The 20,502-nt window shown below is 28.4% G+C and overlaps 1 protein-coding gene across 1 annotated transcript; it reads right to left on the reverse strand.

The window, feature by feature from the left end:
* Positions 1–1,677: 1,677 nt before the first annotated feature.
* LOC136089483 (uncharacterized) lies at positions 1,678–3,818 on the reverse strand. Its single transcript, XM_065815505.1, has 2 exons — positions 3,456–3,818; positions 1,678–3,047 (listed from the first exon to the last, which is right to left on the reverse strand). Exon 2 carries the CDS (start codon positions 2,863–2,865, stop codon positions 1,711–1,713), a length of 1,155 nt encoding a protein of 384 aa, XP_065671577.1. The 5' UTR covers positions 2,866–3,047; positions 3,456–3,818; the 3' UTR covers positions 1,678–1,710.
* Between the last annotated feature and the right edge of the window lie 16,684 nt (positions 3,819–20,502).

Below are 20,502 nucleotides of genomic sequence, written 5' to 3' on the forward strand. Positions count from 1 at the left end.
TAATTTGTTATCAATTTGTATAAAATTTGGAAGTAAATTTTTATTTGGTTTAAGTTTTCCAGACACCTCCTTCATGATTTGCCAGACGCGTTTTGAGTTGTGCTTATATTTATTAAGCAAGTTTGAATAGTAGTTTTTTTTTGCACTTTTGCGAAGCTTTTCAAATAAGTTTGTATAAGTTTTATAATTTTTTTTATGTTTTTCAGATTTTGATTTTAGGTTATACCTTATACCTTTTTGATTTTGAAAGCAGTCCGTTTGCACATACATATATACATACATGTATATATATATATATATATATATATATATATATATATATATATATATATATATATATATATATATATATATATACATACATACATATATATATATATATATATATATATATATATACAAATATATACAAATATATATATATATGTGTGTGTGTGTGTGTGTGTGTGTGTGTGTGTGTGTGTGTGTGTGTGTGTGTGTGTGTGTGTGTGTGTGTGTGTGTGTGTGTGTGTGTGTATATATATATATATGTTTAAACAATTTTAAACTGAATTCAATTTTAATAAATGTTAACTGTAAACTTAAGTGTATTTTTATTATTACCTTTGTATTATATTTTTTATTTTAGTTATGTATTATAAAGTTTTTTTTTTTGAATAGTAATTTTTAATGGATTTTTAATTACTTTGTAAGCTATATATTGGAAAATTTTATATTGGTCATTTTAAACTGATGATGAAAGGCCTTTAAAAGAAGTCATGTTCTCAAAAAAATCACTTGGAGTAATTAGTCATAGAGACTCATGGAATGGACCTATCCTTAATACCACTATTTTGTCCAACGCTACTTAATTACAGTTTGAAACCATATGCAATAGTAATTATGAAATAAAGTGTCACTTTCATTATTATTTTTTAAAGAGTGCCCATTTCATAATCTAATTATGCAGAAATATTGCTTAGACCTTGTATATTTAGAAAGATTTAGGACAATTTTGTAAAGAGGGTTAAAATGGACTCTGCCTTTTTTTCCATTGTTTTGGACTATGCCGTGTTTTCCCTTGTTTTTATTCTTAAACTCAACGAAAGAGTTATTAGACTAATTTTATAAATAAAATAGTAAACTACCTGTTGGAACAAATCGAACACAGGGCAGATCGAGTGGCCACTGCTTACTAGAGGATTGTGTGGCCAGAAGAATGCCCATCCATCTTTACTGTAAATGCTGTAAAGTTTACTTTACCCCAACTAATGTCAGATACCCATCAGAGTTGGTAGACTCGGGGACACCCTCACGTCACAGAAACAAATCCTAGTCTTAACCAGGGTTCAAACCCATGACCCAGGTATAATTTAATAAGTAGAGAGCTTTAAATTAATTTTTCTTTTTATGATAGTTTTACATTATTATTATTAATAAATGTAATATTTTTAATGTTTGGAAATTATTTTAACCTTTCTTTTTAGTTTTTTAATAAGTTCACTATGTCTGAGGTAAGAGTATAGTTTCATAGTTAGGCCTATAGTTAGAAAACAGACACCTTACAAATACAGACTAATCAACAAAAAATACACAAACAAAACAACAAAAATACACAAACAAAATAAAAAAACAACAACAAGAACAAATATTTTTCTTTATATAAAATGAAGAACTAATTTTGTTTTAATACTGGTAAGTAAAGAACCAATTCTTATATTTCAGTTAAATTTAATCATCTGAAAGGTCATCTAGTGGATCATCATTAGTTTCATCATGTTCCAAACTGTCATAAAATTCAGGGGCTGAAGTGAATTTCTTGAGGACTTGTAGATCTTTGTATTTGGCCAAAGAAATAATAATTTTTTTAATGTATAGTCTTACAGGCTCACCAATATTGACAGCTTTATTTGAACGCCTAGCGTTGGACAAAATAGTGGTATTAAGGATAGGTCCATTCCATGAGTCTCTATGACTAATTACTCCAAGTGATTTTTTTGAGAACATGACTTCTTTTAAAGGCCTCATAGGTACAGGAAATCCAGCTTTATACACAGGTTTTAAAAACTGAGTCATATTTTTTACCATATCCTGGTTTTGCTCAATGACGTTGTAGGGACTTGGATTTTTTCTAGCAGCCCTAAATATTTCATGCCAGTCTGAAGGTGTGCTTGCATGTGCTTTACAATTAATAAGACCCATGTCTTTATCACACTCAAGATAAGAATGGCCTCTTTCTGGAAATGATATCTTGATAGAATCAAACCTTTCCCTCTGATTAACTAGGAAATCCAGAAAACGAATCATTGTATAGTTTTTATTCTGACCCGCACACGAGTCACAAAATAATTCCAAATGTTTGATTTCTCCACTCAAATGATTCATAAAAAAATGGAAAAGAATAGAGGTGACTTCATCTGCACCTTTCTTGGCAATAGTTTCATCATATGAATAGATAAAAACTTCATTACTTGAGAGCAAGTGAATATTGAATGATAAAAAAGTTAATTTCCTTCTGTAATAGAAGTCATTTGTTGTTATGTTTGGCAGGCTCAAGTTTTTATTAAAATCTATGGTAATGACTTCAAAGTTTGGATCTTTACTTGCCTTGAGCCGAGCTTCTCGTTTTCTTCTATAAAAGGTGTCCGCCTTTCTTTGATGAACGTCCCTTTCTAATTGGAGTTTTTGAAGAGCCTGCTTAAGCTGTTCACTGTCAGGATTGTTGGAAAGATCTTTAGAAGCTTTTTCAATACTAATCTTTATTTCATCACATTTCAAACAGGTATCTGTTCTTGGGTATCCAAAAGAAATATTGAAATCACTGTTAAATATTTTTCTGTATGTTTTATAAGAAACCTGCAGATCAGGATAAATGTCATTAAACATTGAATATATTTTGTTTATATTCAACTCCTCGGGCAAATAGATGCGGCGACTTTTCCCCAAAGAGTAGTGAGATTGTCTTCCTCTGAAGGATGATATGTAGTTTTGTATTCTTTTTACCACAACATCACTAAGTCTATGAGGTCTGTTACTGTGCTGTCCTCTTTGATCCTTTGGTGGTTCCCCTGTGCAGAGAAAATATATTTTTAAATTTTTATTTCTGTATATTTATAACTTTTTATAAATATTTATAACATAAATTAAAAAAATAAACATGCTTAAGTTTTATGCTACAGGCCAAAAGTATAGGCCTAAGCCTTAGACTAAAGCCTACTTGTTTTATTAATGTTGAAATTAATAAAAAGATTTTTTACCTATGGCCGGGTATGACCATGGCCTAGCCTATGACTCCTACTCCTATGAATGACCTGTCTCTATAAAAAGTATAATCCTAAATATTGTATTGACGCAATATTGAAACTTCAAATAGTTTAATAAAATATGTTAAGACTGGGTCCTACTTGTTTAGAAATTATATTTATATTTAAAATGTAGAAAGTACACTAGTGACTATTAGTAAGTAGTAGGCCTACCTGTAGTTGACAAGCTCCGTTTTATTGTCTCCACTCTGCCTTTCTTGATTCCAAATATCGAAAGGAAAGCATTGAAGCACACTTGTGCAAATTGTTCTTCATCATTTACAAAAACCTTGTATTTATAGCTGTTATTATTTAATTATATCTGGTCTTCTTTCCGTGGTCTTCTTTTTGTGACATCACACACTGTTATAAGCCCAGCCAGAAAATCTTCTGTTACAATTTCAAAACACTTAAATCTTGTACATTTGCAGTCTGGTCCTGTTGTGTGATTTGACAGTTTTTGTTTTTTTAGTTTTTCTTTTAATCTTCCAACTATTTGTCTTTTCTTCGGTCTATTCGTAAGTTCAACGCGTTCACGACAATCCGCCATCCTTAATGATGTTTTTATCAGCGTTGCCTTCCATTGGATTCTGGAATCACGTGACGCTAAATATCACATGACATTAGTGACTTTGCTTTTATTTTCATTGTAAACAATGGACTATGCCTCTTTTTCCATTGTACAGGGTTTTTTCTTCTCTATTTTTCCTAAGGATATTGCCGTTTTTTTCACTTGAAAGGTAGTTTAGCACATACTATATATGACTATATATAGGACAGGGGCAATAACTTAGGAAATTAAAAAATGTGACTCTGCCATTTTTTCCCGTGTGGTCTTCATATATATATATATATATATATATATATATATATATATATATATATATATATATATATATATATATATATATATATATATATATATATATATATATATATATATATATATATATATATTCCTTACAAAGCTGCAAGAAGCTCAAACTTCTTACAAAGCAACCTCTTTTAAGTTGGGAACTACTAGAAAATAAAGAGTAGAGTTAAAGAACAAGGGAACGGTTGACAGTACATTTGAAAAGTTTTAGGTTTTATGTTAAAGGAAAACATGAAAATAGGAAAGAATTCTAATGGGTGGAAGTGTGGGCAAAAAACTAGACGAATAAAGGTATTTAGAGCATGCAGGGACAGATACAATAAAAGAATGAGACATTGCTGAATGATTGAAGATAAATGATATTATTAGATAAATAAAAAAATACAGGACCAACGATAGAACTTTCTGGTACCCCATAAGTCATTGGAAATAAAGAAAAGCGTTGATCTTCGAGGATGATTTTGATAAAGCATTTAGAAAGACATAATTTCATATCACAAAATCTCAAAAACTGTCTAAATACAGCATTTGAAGCAAGCTTATGGAGAAGACCAGGATGCCAAACGTTATTGATTGTTTTCGATATGTTAAGAGCAATGACCATCCGCCTCTATTTAAAGCACAGTTTAAAAGTCAGTTGTAAAACAGAAACCGTACTGATTGCTAGAAAGTAAGTTATTTGACTCAAGATGGGATGTTAGAAATTTGTTGATATATATATCATATTTTTATAAATACAGTTATAAATCATATTTTTATAAGCACAGTTAAAATTTTAACCGTTGCTTTTTTAAATATACAAACTTTACTCCTTCTATAACAACGAACTCTTCTCCATGCTGCTCCACTATATGAACTTTAAGAGTAATTTTGGGGTTAATAAGGTGTTCCCTGAAGTTGTTATGGTCTTATCAAAGAGCGCTGCGGAGGTGCATTTAACTAGGATGTTCACGCCTCCTTCCTTACCAATTTCATTTATTGGGCTAGAGCCGGCGCCGAACCGTAAACCACTTGGTTCCTAGCCAGAACTCTTATCACAGCGCCACAGCTGCATAATTTTTGAACTAAATCTCTTTGTGAAACTTTGTAAAAAATCTTTTAATATGTAATAGTAGTTTGGGGTTTAATGTTTTTTAAAACATATTCATGAAAACACATTGTAAAATTTTCTTAAAACATTTATATATTTACCTTAAAAATTTGTGCGCTTGTCTTTAAAAATACACATTTCACTATACCTTTGTTAGCTACTATGGTAAAGTTTATTATAGACAGATAACTATAATTAGAAACACCTAATTAGTGTTCTCAAACAAATTTTTATACAACTCCTTTAAAACTTTACATTCGTGCTCATCAGAGTATTTTTCTCTTTTATTTTCCACTTAAGTTTGGATCTAGCTCTTACTTCAAAGAAATTGATAAGGTAAGGTTATAGATAACCCTGCTCTCCATTTACCCCAATTTTAACATCTACATTTTCTGGCACAAAATATCTATGTTGTAAAATTGTTGCAACTAACTCGTCAGCGTTTTTGCATATAGCAGTAATAATTCTTTCAATACACTAAACAATAACAAAACAATCTTATGTCATTAAATAAGCTTTTATTTTATATTCTCAACTTTTAACAATAATTTAAATATAATGCGATATTATTAAAGTATTAATATTATAAAGTATTTTATTGGGACTAAAATCTCAAGTTACAATAAAACTACATGTGGTCAATAAAAAGCTATTTGAATCAACTTTCACTAAGCTCAATAGATTTTTCTGCTCGTGGAAAAAACATTTTAGACATACCATGGTTGCCCAAAGGGACAACCATGATCTGTCTAAAAAGATAAACATTTTGGAAATCTTATCAAGATGTACTTTTGTGAAAACTACTCTGTTGATAACCATGATTTTTTTTTTTTTAATTTGTTTCGTCATTTTCATAATATGTTATTTACAAAATATTTTGATTTAAGATATGACCGGAGCAGATAGAAGACAAAAGTCTTATCATCAAGCCCCGTTGTATCGTTTACACTTTCATTAATCTATAATTAAATTTTACAGTATCAGTAAAATAATATAAATACTTTTAAATAAACATTTTACATTTTTTATTCATAAAAAAAAAATATTTTTAAACACATAAAAATATATATATATGTGCTTTATCTTACTTCTAATGTGCTTTATCTTACTTCTAAGATCCTTAAACTATGTGACCTTGTTCAATTCTTGAATTGCCAGTTTGTCTGGAACCACCAACACAAAAACCTACCTCTTACCTTCAACAATTTCTTCCCAAAAAATGCAAATAACCGATACTATCTTCGATCAACTGATAATCTCAATCTTGCAGTCTTAAATCATCGTTCTGTTACTTATGGATATAAGTCCATAAAAAACCAAAGTATAAAATCTTGGAATAACTTTCCCTATGACCTAAAAGCTCTTCATTCAATTTATGTTTTTAAGAGTAACCTATTCCATTCCTTCCTAATCAAATACAGTTTATAAATCCAATGATATGCGTATATATGTATAAGTGTTTGTGATAAGCGCATGTGAATAAGTGTGAGTGTATATGTATGTAAGTGTATATGTATACATGGATGTGTATGTGTGTATGTATATGTTTGTATATATTTATATGTGTATATATATGTGTGCGTGTGTATGTAAGTATATATATTTATATATATATATTTGTGTGTGTGTATGTGTATGTATATGTATGTATATATATATATGTGTGTATATGTATATATATATATGTATGTATGTATGTATATATATATGCATGTATATATGTGTGTATATATGTGTGTATGTGTATGTATATATATGTATATGTGTATTTATGTGTGTGTATATATATATGTGTGTTTATATATGTGTCTATATATGTGTGTATGTAACATAATGTGTGCATGAACATAATTTTATATTCTAATATTTTCATAATTACTGTCGTGTAAGGTTTTTATATAACCAACTTTATTAATATATTTGATTATCTATTTGAGTTTGTAAATCACAGTATAGTATAAATCACATTAATAAAATATGATAATAATATAAATCACATTAATAAAAGGTGTATGTGTGTGACTAATACTAAATGACTATTATTCTTTTTATGATTATTTTAATTATTTTTATTGTTGTCATTTTATTTTTATTATTATCATTATACTCTTATCATTGTATTGTTAGTATTGTTACTACTACCACTCTTATTATTATCATTATTAGTATTTTACTCCTTTAACTTTTAATGTTTGCTTTGTTACAGCTGTGGACGATTATTGCTATTAACATTAACAATATATTTAGTAGCTTTTATTTACAAGGTTTTTACTTAAGATTAGTACATGTACTATTTGTAAACTTCCGTGAATGTAACAACTATTTCAGAATATATATGAATTGAATTATATATAAAAAAAAGGAAATAAATACGAATTTAAATTAATAAGCAAAAAAATATGTTTTGCTTTTTAGCAAACGAAAGAAAAGTTAAGAATTAAAAAAAAGAAGATATTAAAAATAAAATAGAATTTGAGATTCATAATCAAGTAACTGTTTTTTTAAAATAATTTTGAAAGTTTGAAGTGAAATTATAGTTTTACTTTCAATTGGAAAGAATGAGTTCCACAGATGTGGCCTTCGGTATGTTATTGAGAAATTAGATTGTTTTAATAAAGTTTTTGGTACCTGATAGTTATGCAATGAATGCTTTGTCTGATATTTATGATTTATAATAAAAAAAAGGTCGTCAAAAATATTTGGCAGCATACGATATTTTAATCTAAACATGAATAAAAGAATACTGTAAATATTTAATTGATTTATATATATGATTTAAAATTGTTATTTCCGGGAGTTATTTTATTTTCCAGGATTTTACAGACGTTTATAAAAAAATTATTAAAGCTCTCTGCAATAACTTTTCGCTCATTAATTACTGTTCTTCCATTTTCAGTGTATACATATTTTGGTAAAGTATTACCATGATCTTGTTTATTTTTTCCTATCACTTCCTTTACTATATCCCAAGTTTTTTCGTTATTACCAATATCATTTTGAAGTGATTTTGAGAAATAATATTTTTTAACTTTTCTTTTCAGGTTTTCAAACAGGTTTTTGAAAATTTTATACTTTTTTTCGTTTTGATAAGTTTTGTTTTTAAGGAATTTTTTATATAGTGTTTGTTTTTTCTTTGAAGATTTAATAAGCCCTTTTGTAATCCAGGGACTTTGCACTTTATTAAACGCTTTATTGTAAGCATTAATGAACTCATTGTAAAAAAAATCATAAGCTATATTAGCATTTTTGCAATTATTGAGTTGTTTCCAGTTTACTTTGAGTAAATAATTTCTAAACGCCTCAATATTAAATTCATTAATTTTTCCTTTTTACTTCTCTTAGTACTTTGCTTTTTTTTCCTTTTTAAAAAAAAATCCAACATGAAAAAGATTGGAAAGTGGTCGCTTATATCGCTTTTAAGGATTCCGCTTTGAATGTTGCATGTTGTAAAGTTGTTAGTAAAAATATTATTAATGAGAGATTCGGTTTGAAGAGTTACGCGAGTAGGTTTGTTAATTAAGGGAATAATGTTGAAATAGAGAGTTTGAGAAACGTTTTTCATCGCTACCAGTTTAAGCGTTAAGAAGATTTCGGTTATAGTCTCCCGTGACGTAAATTTATTTGTGTTTTTCTTTTTTAAGTAGCATTTTAAGTGTTTTAAAAATATTTCTTATTCCCGCATGGCGGTCTATACAAAGCAGTTACTAAAACGTTTTTTTTTATTGTTGTGGTTTAATAATTCGCTTGTTAGAAATTCAAAGTCCGCGTTTGAATACTTAAAATTTCTATTTTCTGAAAATAGATTGAGTAATGAACAAAAATGCAAACACCACCACCAATGCCACCACCTCGAGTTTAGTAGATTGTCTTATAACCTGGAATTTGAAAATTATTTTTTTCATTTCTGCACCATGTTTTTATTAAACATATTACCATAAACTCAGAGTTGATATTTTTAACAAATAACATTTGCGACGCATTTATGAGGTTAGATACTTCCTCAATATTGAAATAGTTAGAGTTGATTTTGACGTCCTCAAAAATGTTTACATCTGGATCATTATCATTATTCAAAAAAGTGTGTTTTGTTTATTAAAAATTTCTAAAAAATATGTTATGTTTGATTTGTTAGCCATTTTCATTATTATAATATTTAAAATTAAGATTAAAAATGATTAGATTTCTAGCTATATCATTTTGAATTATTATAAATATTTTTTAAAATAATAAGTTTGTCATACTTGACAATTACATTTTCTCCATTTAATTTTTTTTCTTTCGCTTCTGAAATTAACTTTCTACGTATTCTTGCCGTTTCTTGAGAGAAATCTTCATTGACGTAAATATTCAGACTTTTGAGTTTTCTTGTTTCTTTTAGAATGTTTGATTTATCTTTTAACCTCAACAAATTCAATTTAATGGTTCGGGATCTGGCTTCTTTTTTAAATCTAACTCGATGCGCTTTATCAATTTCGACTCCCTTTACTCCTAAATTTACACATTATTAATTACACAAATTCTGAACCTTTTGTTCAGTTTCATCCCAAGTTTCATTGATATTTTCAGGAATTCCGTCTATCCTTAAGTTACTACGCCTCGACCTATCTTCGGAGATTCCCCAGCCGGTATCTATACGTTGTTTCAACGTTGAAATTTGGCTGAAGCGTTGTTTTAACGTTGTTTAACTATGTCTCAACGTTAAAACAACGTTATGATTTAAACGTTGTTTATTTAACGTTGTTTCAAAGTTAAATCAAGGCCGACAAAAAACTTAATAAAAAAACCGTCTGTTGAATTGGTGCTTAAAGTAAAAATAGTTAAAGCGAAAAAGTAATAAAGCAATATTTTAGTATAATGTGCAAAACAGAGGGTGTTTATGTGTAAAATTTTGAATTTTGAATATTCATGAACGTTTTATTTAGTATTCAAATTTCTACTTGTTCTTACGACAGAAGAAATTAATGGCTTATTTAAGAAACTGGCGAAAATGTCACTCTAATGTTCTAGCTTCGGCAAAATCATCTTCTAATAGTGAAGAAGAGAAAGTCAAAAAAAAAAATAATGACAATTTAAAATTTACACAAAATATCAGTTAAGTAGAAGAAGACAAAAATTCGGAAAACGATTATGAAAGTGAAGAATTTCTTTATGATTATTTTTCTCAAAGTGACAATGACACTGTGTTTTTCTCAGAAAAAATTGAAAAAAACGATGTTTCTTTTAATCATAAACAGGCGAAATGGCAGTAGAACACTGCTGTTCACGTGTAAAAGTAAACAAGCTGTTAGCTATACTGATAGCAGAAGCCTTATGCTATCTTCAGAAACAGCTTTTTGTATAACAGTCTCAAGACCAAAATAGCACCAAAGTACCAAAATTAGATATCGTTGATAAGTTCTCTATGGTGGAAGGCAGTATGTTATTAATTGTTTTTTAGTTCTTACTGATATAAGAAATCCCAAAACACAGTGACAAAGCCTAATTACAATAGTGAGTTTATAAGCCAAATAACAGGGTTGCCACCAAATCAGGGAAATCAGGGAAATCAGGGAAATTCAGGGAAATTTAGATACAATCAGGGAAAATCAGGGGAAAATAGTTGATTTAGGAAAAAATCAGGGAAAATCAGGGAACTTTTTAATTTTTCTTTAATGTTTTGAAATGTTTTCTAATAAAAATTTTCCTTTTCCAGCGTACCAGGGTTAATGTTTAATATTTTTAAAGAAAATTAATCACATTGTGTTTACATTTGCTCTTTTTTTAGAATAGTACAAATTTTTAAAATTTTAAATGGCAACGTATTTCAAAGAAGAATGGTTAACTGATCCTTTGTTTAAAAAATGGCTGGTAATAGGCAGAGATAAAAAGTCAGCCAAGTGCAAAATATGCTAAGTTGAATTTAATTTGTCAAATATGGGCAGAAGAGCTGTGATAAGTCACATGGATGGCAAAAAACATGCACAGAAATCAAAACCAGTATCTTGCTTCTTCATGCCTGCACAGTCTACATCTAAAAAGCAAGCAATTCTCATAGTAGATCAATGTGATAAAAGTTGTGCAGAAATCTATTCTGTTTTAAATGCAGTACAAAATAATTTCTCATTGAATTCGTGCAATGAAAATGGCCTACTTTATCAGAAAATGTTCCCTGACAGCAATACTGCTAAATCTTATGAAATGGGTAGAACAAAACTTGGTTATATAATTAATTTTGGTCTTGGGCCTTATTTTCACAGACTTCTAACTGAAAATATAAAGAAATCTCCTTATTATACTGTTTCATTTGATGAAAGCCTGAACGATTCTTTCCAAAATTGTCAATTAGATCTAAATATTCGGTTTTGGAATAGCGATCTAAATCATGTTGAATCCAGATACTTTGACTCTAAACTTTTAGGTCACTCCACAGCAAAAAATTTACTTGAAAGTATTACTACGTCTTTGTCAACGATTAATAGCATAAATCTGACTCAACTAAGTATGGATGGTCCAAATGTGAACTTGTCCCTTCTTAATCTTCTTGAAAAGCAGCGTGATCAACAAGAGCTACCTAAACTTCTTAACGTTGGGACTTGTAACCTTCATGTAATACATGGGGCTTTCAAATCAGGTTTTCAATCTGTTGAATGGAATATAGGAAAGTTAATGCAAGCATCATACAAACTTTTTCATGATTCTCCAGCTAGAAGAGCTGATTATGTAACTGTTACTGAATGTGAGAGTTTTCCTTATGCATTTTGCTCAACACGCTGGGTTGAAGACCAAAAAGTTGCAGACAGACTTTGTTTAATTTGGGAGAATGTTAAAAAAATAATCAAGTATTGGGAGACTCTTCCTAAAAGTAAGCAACCAAAATGCAAGAGCTATGACACAGTTTTAGGGGGAACAAAAGATGAGTTAACTGTGACTAAATTGAAGTTTTTTTGTTACATTGCAAGTTTGTTGCAAAAAATCTTACTGAGATATCTAACCGATGCCCAACCATTTCCTTTTTTTTTTTTTTGAAAATTTGTTCTCAACTGTTAAAAGTTTAATTTTAAAACAAGATGTCCTTAGCAGCATCATTAATGGCAACTTCAAAAATTTAATTTCACTAAAAAGAAAAACTTTCTGCCATTAAACTTAAGGCCAACTGGATTTGCTGCAGAAAGTGACATTATCGAAATGAGGAGAAAGGATGCGTTATCTTAATATGTCATCAACAGATTCATGAAATATTGCTGTCTCATTATCATTGGAATCCTCGAAAAAATGTTTGAGAGAAGTTTGAACTGATTTTCTTTTCTGGAAGCAACTGGTTGCGTTAGTCCAGTGTCAATTCTTTCTAAACAAAAAGCTGATCTTCATCAGATGAAATCTGTACAACATGTAGTTCTTTCTTGCTCACTTATTACTTCAAATGAATGTGATCAAGCTTTCATACAATTTTCAAAGTTGTTAGAGGAAAGTTCATCTACCCTTTTACCCACATTTAAAATTTTTTACGCTGGAAATTGTTTAGACAAGTTTTATTTTGAAACCATTAAAGTTGGTGTAGATTACAAAGTTTTATCAAAAGTTTTGATATTTGTTTTTACGTTATGTCATGGGCAAGCATCAATTGAGAGAGGTTTCAGTATTAACAGTAATATGCTCAGCGAAAACATGAAAGAAAAGTCACTTATATCTCGTCGCACTATCAAGGATTTTATGGTATCAAACAAATTAAGTGCTCACGAAATAGAAATAAACAATGAAATGATAAAGGCTGTTCGTAGTGCCTCGTTACAATATAAAAACTATTTGGAGGAAAATAAAAAGTTTCAAGCAAAAGAAAAAGAAAATAGCGTGATAATGCTTTTAGATCAGGAAATATTGGGACTTCAGGAAAAGCAAAAAGTATTGAACGAAGTATGTAAAACATACAATGAGGAATTTATTACATTTACCAAGGAAGCTGGCAAACAGCAGGATATGTCTCAAATGAAACTACTTCTTACAAAAGGTAATGATCGTAAGCGAAAAAGTGAGGAACACGAAAAAGAAATAAAGATGCTTGAAGAGGCTTTAGTAATATTGCATAAGAAAAAAAAAGGTGTCAATAACAAATAATTATATTTTTCTAACATAAAATTGTTTAATCTTTATTTCAAACATTTCAGTATTTAACAATATTACTTTTTTAGTTTACTCATTTAGTTTTTGTTAGTCTTTTTTAATTAAATATTATAACTTGTGTTTATTTACTCTTGAATTTTTAATACATTGCTCGTTATTAAAAACATTTCCAATCTTAATTGTTATTTTTTTTTGAATCTCGTTATCTTGTAACCTAAGTCTGACAGATTTTCAATGCCCATTGAACATATCCGTTTTAAATATACCTTGATTAAGCCCTTGGTGGGAGGGCCATAAGATAGGTCACAAAATCTTGATAAGTCAAACATTTTCAAAAACTTAGTGAGCTCAGCCTAATTCGGACATTCTCTTAGTTATTTCTCTAAAACAATTGGAGCATTTTCCTATGTTGGACAAATGGGTATATATATATATATATATATATATATATATATATATATATATATATATATATATATCCCTTCATAGTTCAAGTTAACGAGATTCTGCTGTAGTTTTTACATTTTTTTTAAAGAATAATTTTATGTGTTGATTGAAGTATTTGATTATTTATTTTAATTTTGAAACAAATTGATTGGTTCATTACTCATTGGGGGATTATAATATCTGTTAAAAACGCTCTGGGGTTAATGGAGAAGTTTTAATGTTAAGTTTAGGTGTTTGAATGCTGGAAATATCAGGGGGAAATAAGCAAAATTTAAGGGTAAGAATCAGAAAAATTCAGGGAGAAAAAAGCAAAATTTTAGCGAAAAATCAGGGAAAATCAGGGAGAAAAAAACAAAATTTTAGCAAAAAAATCAGGGAAAATCAGGGAATTTTGTTCTTAAATAACGGTGGCAACCCTGAATAAGTTTTATTTTGTCGGTAGCTAAATTTGTTGACAAAAAAAGTGGACAAGATATTAGATGACAAAAAAAATGCAATCATTAGGAGTGAGTTTTAAAAAGTATTTTGTTAAATAGTTATATCATTTAGTTTCAGAATTTTTTTTTAGTTTTATGCCTACAGCTTTATGTCAAAACTTATAAAAACTTATAACTGTATATATAGAACAATGGCTTTTTATTTGGTAGTATAATTTCAATGGTTTAAGGGCAATTAATGCTAAATGTCTACAGTTTCATTTTCATTAATATGATTATAATACATTATGAGCGAGGTTAGGCAATTTTTACAACCAGATGCTATTCCTGGTGTTAACTTGTTATTCAGATCAGGACTAATTATTTTTTTCTTGTTATACTAACAGAAGTTTACCAGACTATATGGTGCTATGAAAGGTATTTATAAGATATATAAAACTTTTTTATTTTTATTTACAGCTTCTTCTATTAAATACGATGAAGCTGCTGAAACTTTAATTGATGGCATTTTGTCTGACTTCTTAAAATATGCTCCATTTCGAAAATGTGGAGGAAAAGAAAGGAAATTAAATTGATTGTTATAAATACTTACATATATTTCAATAAAGAAATATTTTCTGGTTGTCTACTAATATTTTGTTTTCAATGTTAATTCAACATTACCAAAAAAAATTTCAGTTATGAAAAAACGTAGGATTGAGTTAATGTTTTAAGTAAAATAAGAAAAGCTTAACTGATATAATATTTTTATTTTTAATAAAAACAAAAATACTAATGATGTGGTATTAAAAATTGGTATTAATATTAATGTTTATTAGATGAAGATGTGTAAATAATAAGTTACAAGTTATTATTTGGTCTTTAAAATTGTTTAAATGATGATTTATTATTTATTGAGATGTTTTCTTTTTTAATTTTTGTTGCTTTTAAATTATCAATCAAACTAAGTTATTGTTGTGTGATATTTTATAATAAACTTCATATTATATTTTGTATTAATAATGAATATTATCTATTTTTGTTCAATATTCTGTATTAATCTTATGTAGTTAATTATGTTTTAGCAACCTGGGATTCTTTCATTATTTTCCTTTGATGCCTTGAGTTATTTAAACATAATATATTCAGAACTATGCAGCTTTTATAGAATAATAAATATATTCATAAAAATTTAAAATATAATAAATTTATAAAATAAAGAAATTCCTATCTTTGCTAATAATGTTTACTAATATTATTGTTTAGCAAGTATCATGGTTATAAAATGTCAAGATTTAGCTAGTTTTACTAGGCCTGTTAGAACACTTATATTATGGTTTCTTCGTTTTTTTATTAGTTCATATAATATTTTCAAAATCAAATATGTGGAAAAGAGCTGTTTGGAATGAAAATTTACAAGGAGAAGAAGGTGTAATTCCATCTAATTGGATTTGTAATAAAACTGTTTATTGACCTCCAGGTACCAAAGCATTGACTGCACTAAAATGCTGAGAAGAATTGGCTTAAGTTTCCACAAATTACAACTAAATTCTCTTCAGGTATTACATCTGTATATTACAATTATTATTTTTGAAAGAATTTTGTTAGGAAGAGTTATTTTGTTGATATAAAATATATAACTATTCATATAACTATTCATATAACTATTTCATTATTCATATTTCAATTCCACAGAAAGCAAACAGAATTGTGAAAATTTGAATTTACAACTACAAAAGAAAAATGTTATAATGAAAATGTCTATTTACGAAAAGAAAACATAAACAAAGAGAATTTCCCAACTAGGTATTAGTTTTATGTGCTTGGATTTTATAAATTTCAATTTTTATACCTAAAAATAAATGTTTTCGTAATTTATACCATAAATTAGTAATTATATTTTACAGGTTCAGTTATCAAAGATTTAAATGAAGTGTCAATGCACCTGACCTCCAGTTGTTCATTGATAAAATCTATTGGTAAATATATATATATATATATATATATATATATAGAGAGAGAGAGAGAGAGAGAGAGAGAGAGAGAGAGAGAGAGAGAGAGAGAGAGAGAGAGAGAGAGAGAGAGAGAGAGAGAGAGAGAGAGAGAGAACAATTATGTATTAGTAGAAAATCACTTAACAAAAATTTTATTTCATTTTATACTGTGTTTCATCAATAAAGACTCATCATTTCTGATGAGTCTTTATTGATGAATGTTTTCCTTTTTTTATTTTTTTGAATATAATTTTTTCATTTACAGCTTCTTCTATTGTATTTAATGGAGCAAAAGAAACCTCGGTTAATGGAATATTGTTTGATTTTCTAAAATACGCTCTGTTTCAAAAAGGTGATGGAAAAGAGAAGAAGTTTGTGTAGATTTTATTCAATTATATGTAGATTATATTTAATTATTTGTAGATTTTATTTAATTTTATGTAAATATATGTAATATTTAAATATATTTTTCAATAAAACAACTTTTATCTCTTGCTTTAATAATACTATTTTAAAACTAAACTAAACTGAAAAAGTTCTAAATAGTCTAAGTATAGACTATGAGTAGATTTAATATCCGTAATATACCTTAATAATGTAATAGTGAAGTGCAACAGCACTATTGGACATGCATACTACGTTTTGATGGTAATCTCAGTTTTCATCAACGGTTTCTGTGATTACAAAACGTTTTTTAACAGCCGGTTTTAAGTTGATAAATCAACGTTAAAAAAACTGTCATTCTTAACGTTGTTTCAACGTAAATTCGACGTTATTGTCACGTTTTTTTGCGTCGAATCAACGTTGATATAACGTTGATAAATCAACGTTGAAAAAACTTTCATTCTAAACGTTAAATCAACGTAAATTCAACGTTAGGTTTCAACGTAAGTTCAACGTTGTTTGCCGGCTGGGTTGATTATTTTTAGGTTATCGCTAAGTAAGTCCACGAACACTTTTTCTTGTTCTTTAAACAATGTCCGTATTTCTTTTTTGTGCTGAATGAAAATATCTTTCGTTTAGGATAAAGTAATTTTTAATATATATATTTTTTTAATATATGTTTTAATATATTTTTAATATTTGTTTTTGATCCACCTGAAATAGTTTTCAACGAGCAGAAAAAATGACTTATTAAATTGTTAACTTTTTTCAAACAGAATAGTAAAGTTATGTTATAAACTTGTTTATAAAATAATTTATTTTTAGTTAAGTATCGTATTTAGAACAACTTATAACATTTTGAACTAGTTCTAACATGTAAAATGAACTGAAAATAAAATGAATAAAGTTAGAATATAAAAATACTGTTATTTTAATACTATTATTGTGTTATTTTATTGCTATATACCCAGAGGCACCAATCGGTACTTTTTAGGGATTCACCCCCCTTATTTTATTCGTAGAATCACCTCTGTATATACCCATTGTGAATATATTAAATGTTTTTAAAGCCATGTGCTATAGACAACTACTATAAGCCAATCAGAAAACAATTAATATTATTATTGCAAATTACGTTGTTCCAATTAAGGAGCTTAGTGCTAAAAGTACTTAAGTCACAAAGTAAATATTTTAAGAAAACCTTAAAATTTCTGATCAAAGTGGATTTTTTCAAAACATTTATTTTGTGACTTCATGTACAAATGATAAACAACTATAATGACTGACGAAGCAATATTATTCTAGTACCGAAACATTGTTTTTTTGTAAAACTTATAGGCAAGTTTTCTCAAAATGCTACCAGCAAATGATTTAAGTTTTTACTTTTATAGAATGTGTAAATAGACTGCTTTCAAATTCAAAAACTAAAGTTCATGGAATAAAACATAAGGTCTTTGATGACTTTCAGGGTACCTGTAGATAACGAGACGAATAACAGATTTTTAGAGGTAGAGAACGGAATCAGTATTGAGGTATAGACGAGCAAGATAAAGAAAAGCAATCTTAGCGTAACTTTGCAACGGATTGTATATGTATATGTGTATATGTTATTTCTAAGTACTGTTGCGAAATGGTTTGTTGAAATGCTTTTCAAGTCTCTTAAACATTTATTGTGTAAATTGTAGTGGAAAAATAACGACTCATATAAACTCTTAAAAAATGTCAAAAGCTTTACATAGTTCAATATAATATTTTTCCGATCTTCTAAAAATTCTTATTCGCACCGCTTTTCAATGTAAGCAAAAAATCAACCAGCAGTTCTAATTAAATGGGCACAGGGCCTAAAAAAGATGTCATTTGAACGTTCAAAAGACGTCCAAAACGTTCAAAAGATGTCAAAACGTTCAAATGACGTTTAAAAGACGTCGTTTTTATTGTTGCTCCAGATAGTAAACCGTTTTCCTTGTTTAAAAGTATTGCGAACTGCTTAACTTTCTGAAATGTTTAATATTCCAATCCTCACATTTATTAGGATTCTCCTATTTATTAGATCTTATAATTATATTTCTAACTTTCCTGTTCAGTAAGATCCCCCTTTTATTTCGCCTGTGAGAGTATAAATTTATTCGTCATATTTCAAACTGAACAGCTTAGACTTTCATCAGAAGTAAAAGAGCGCTAATATAAAAGCCGTTTTAACATAAAGTTTATATAACTAGTTTATACTTGCGCTCTTTTACTTCTAATGAAAGTATACAGAGTAAACTCTATATATAAAGCTTAAACTTTCGTAAACAAGTTCTCAAAAAAGAGGTACTTAGAAAAGAGGTTTATTTTTTTTTAAATTATTTTTATTACTGGTTGTGAAAGACGTTTTTTGTAATTGTTAAAGATTGTGTAATAATATACTATGTACCCAGTGGGCACAATGACGTTGAAATAACATTGAAACAACGTTGCAAACCGACGAAATGCAATGTTGAAACAACGTTGAAATTTGGTGGAATTGGAAACAAAATCCGACGTTGAAAACCACGATGTTGAAACAACGTCGATGAAAACGTTGTTTCAACGTTGTTATAACGTCTTATCGAGTACATATCATCCATATTTCAACTTCGATAAAATGAAAATTAAAAGTTCAACGTTGAAATCACGTTGTTTTAACGTCTTATCGACAATATATCAACCATATACGGTTGATATATTGTCGATAAGACGTTAAAACAACGTTCAAACAACCTAATTTCAACGTTAAATTTTGGTCATTTGATAAAAATTATACAGCCTATTAGATATAACTTATAATAGGCTGCAGCCATGTTAAATTGTCATCGTTAACATGTTAAATTGTCTCGACTTGGATTGCGATAAAATAAGAAAATAAAAAAGCAATATTTTGCGCTAAAAGTAGTGTATTTCATGTTCAAAAAATTATTTTAAGTGAGTTTATATAAGAAATAGATAGAATGTTAACATTACATATATACATTTTATATTAACATATTCGAATCGTCATTTACGCACCGACCGCCACCATTAGATCTGTCGGGTGCATATTTCAACAAACTCATGATATCTATTCTGACTTCAGCAACCGTAGTAGTCGCTTTACTAAACATGACGCTCTCTATAAAAAAAGGTATTGCCTAAGTAGTTTGCAACAAGTACAGCAAGAACTTAAAATAAAAGTAGCACCAATGTGCTACAGTGTAGCACAAATGTTTGTGCCTTCAAATTTCTCTTTACCCTTGCCGCCAGCCATGTTGAATTTTGATTGTAAACCATTGGTCATCAACCTACAACAAAAAGTTATTATTTTTATAAATACATTAAACTTTGATACAATATCAGGTTAGGTAGCCCAATGGCACCGCGTATACCGCGGAATTCCGAATGGTTTTAAAATTTCAAAAATTCAATGACTTTTTTTTTTGTAGAAATAGGTCAATTTCAATAAAAATTATACATATATATATAATAGATCATCCAGGTCAAATTTGAAAAATCCGAAAAATTGTTTGCGGAAAAAGTCTGGAATATTCCCCCCCCCCCCACTCCCCCTTATTTTCCCTCTTAATTTGCTTTCATCTGAGTTGCTTTTATTTTTAGTTTTAAATTTCATCCTGTAAGATAGAGTCTGAATTATATTCAGAATCTACTATTGCAGTAGCCTCACAATTGCTGCTGCTACAGACATCTTCATTTAATGAAGCTGAGCAATCAATACCAATGTCACTACTAAGAAGCTCATTAACCAAAACATTATTCCGTCTCCATCGCTTTAACCGGGTAGCCATTTCCCTAAACAACAGAAGGCACTTTTATAGTATCTATATATATATATATATATATATATATATATATATATATATATATATATATATATATATATATATATATATATATATATATACAA

The sequence above is a fragment of the Hydra vulgaris genome, chromosome 13 (genome assembly GCF_038396675.1).
Source record: "Hydra vulgaris chromosome 13, alternate assembly HydraT2T_AEP".
In the NCBI taxonomy this organism is placed as follows: Eukaryota; Metazoa; Cnidaria; class Hydrozoa; order Anthoathecata; family Hydridae; genus Hydra; species Hydra vulgaris.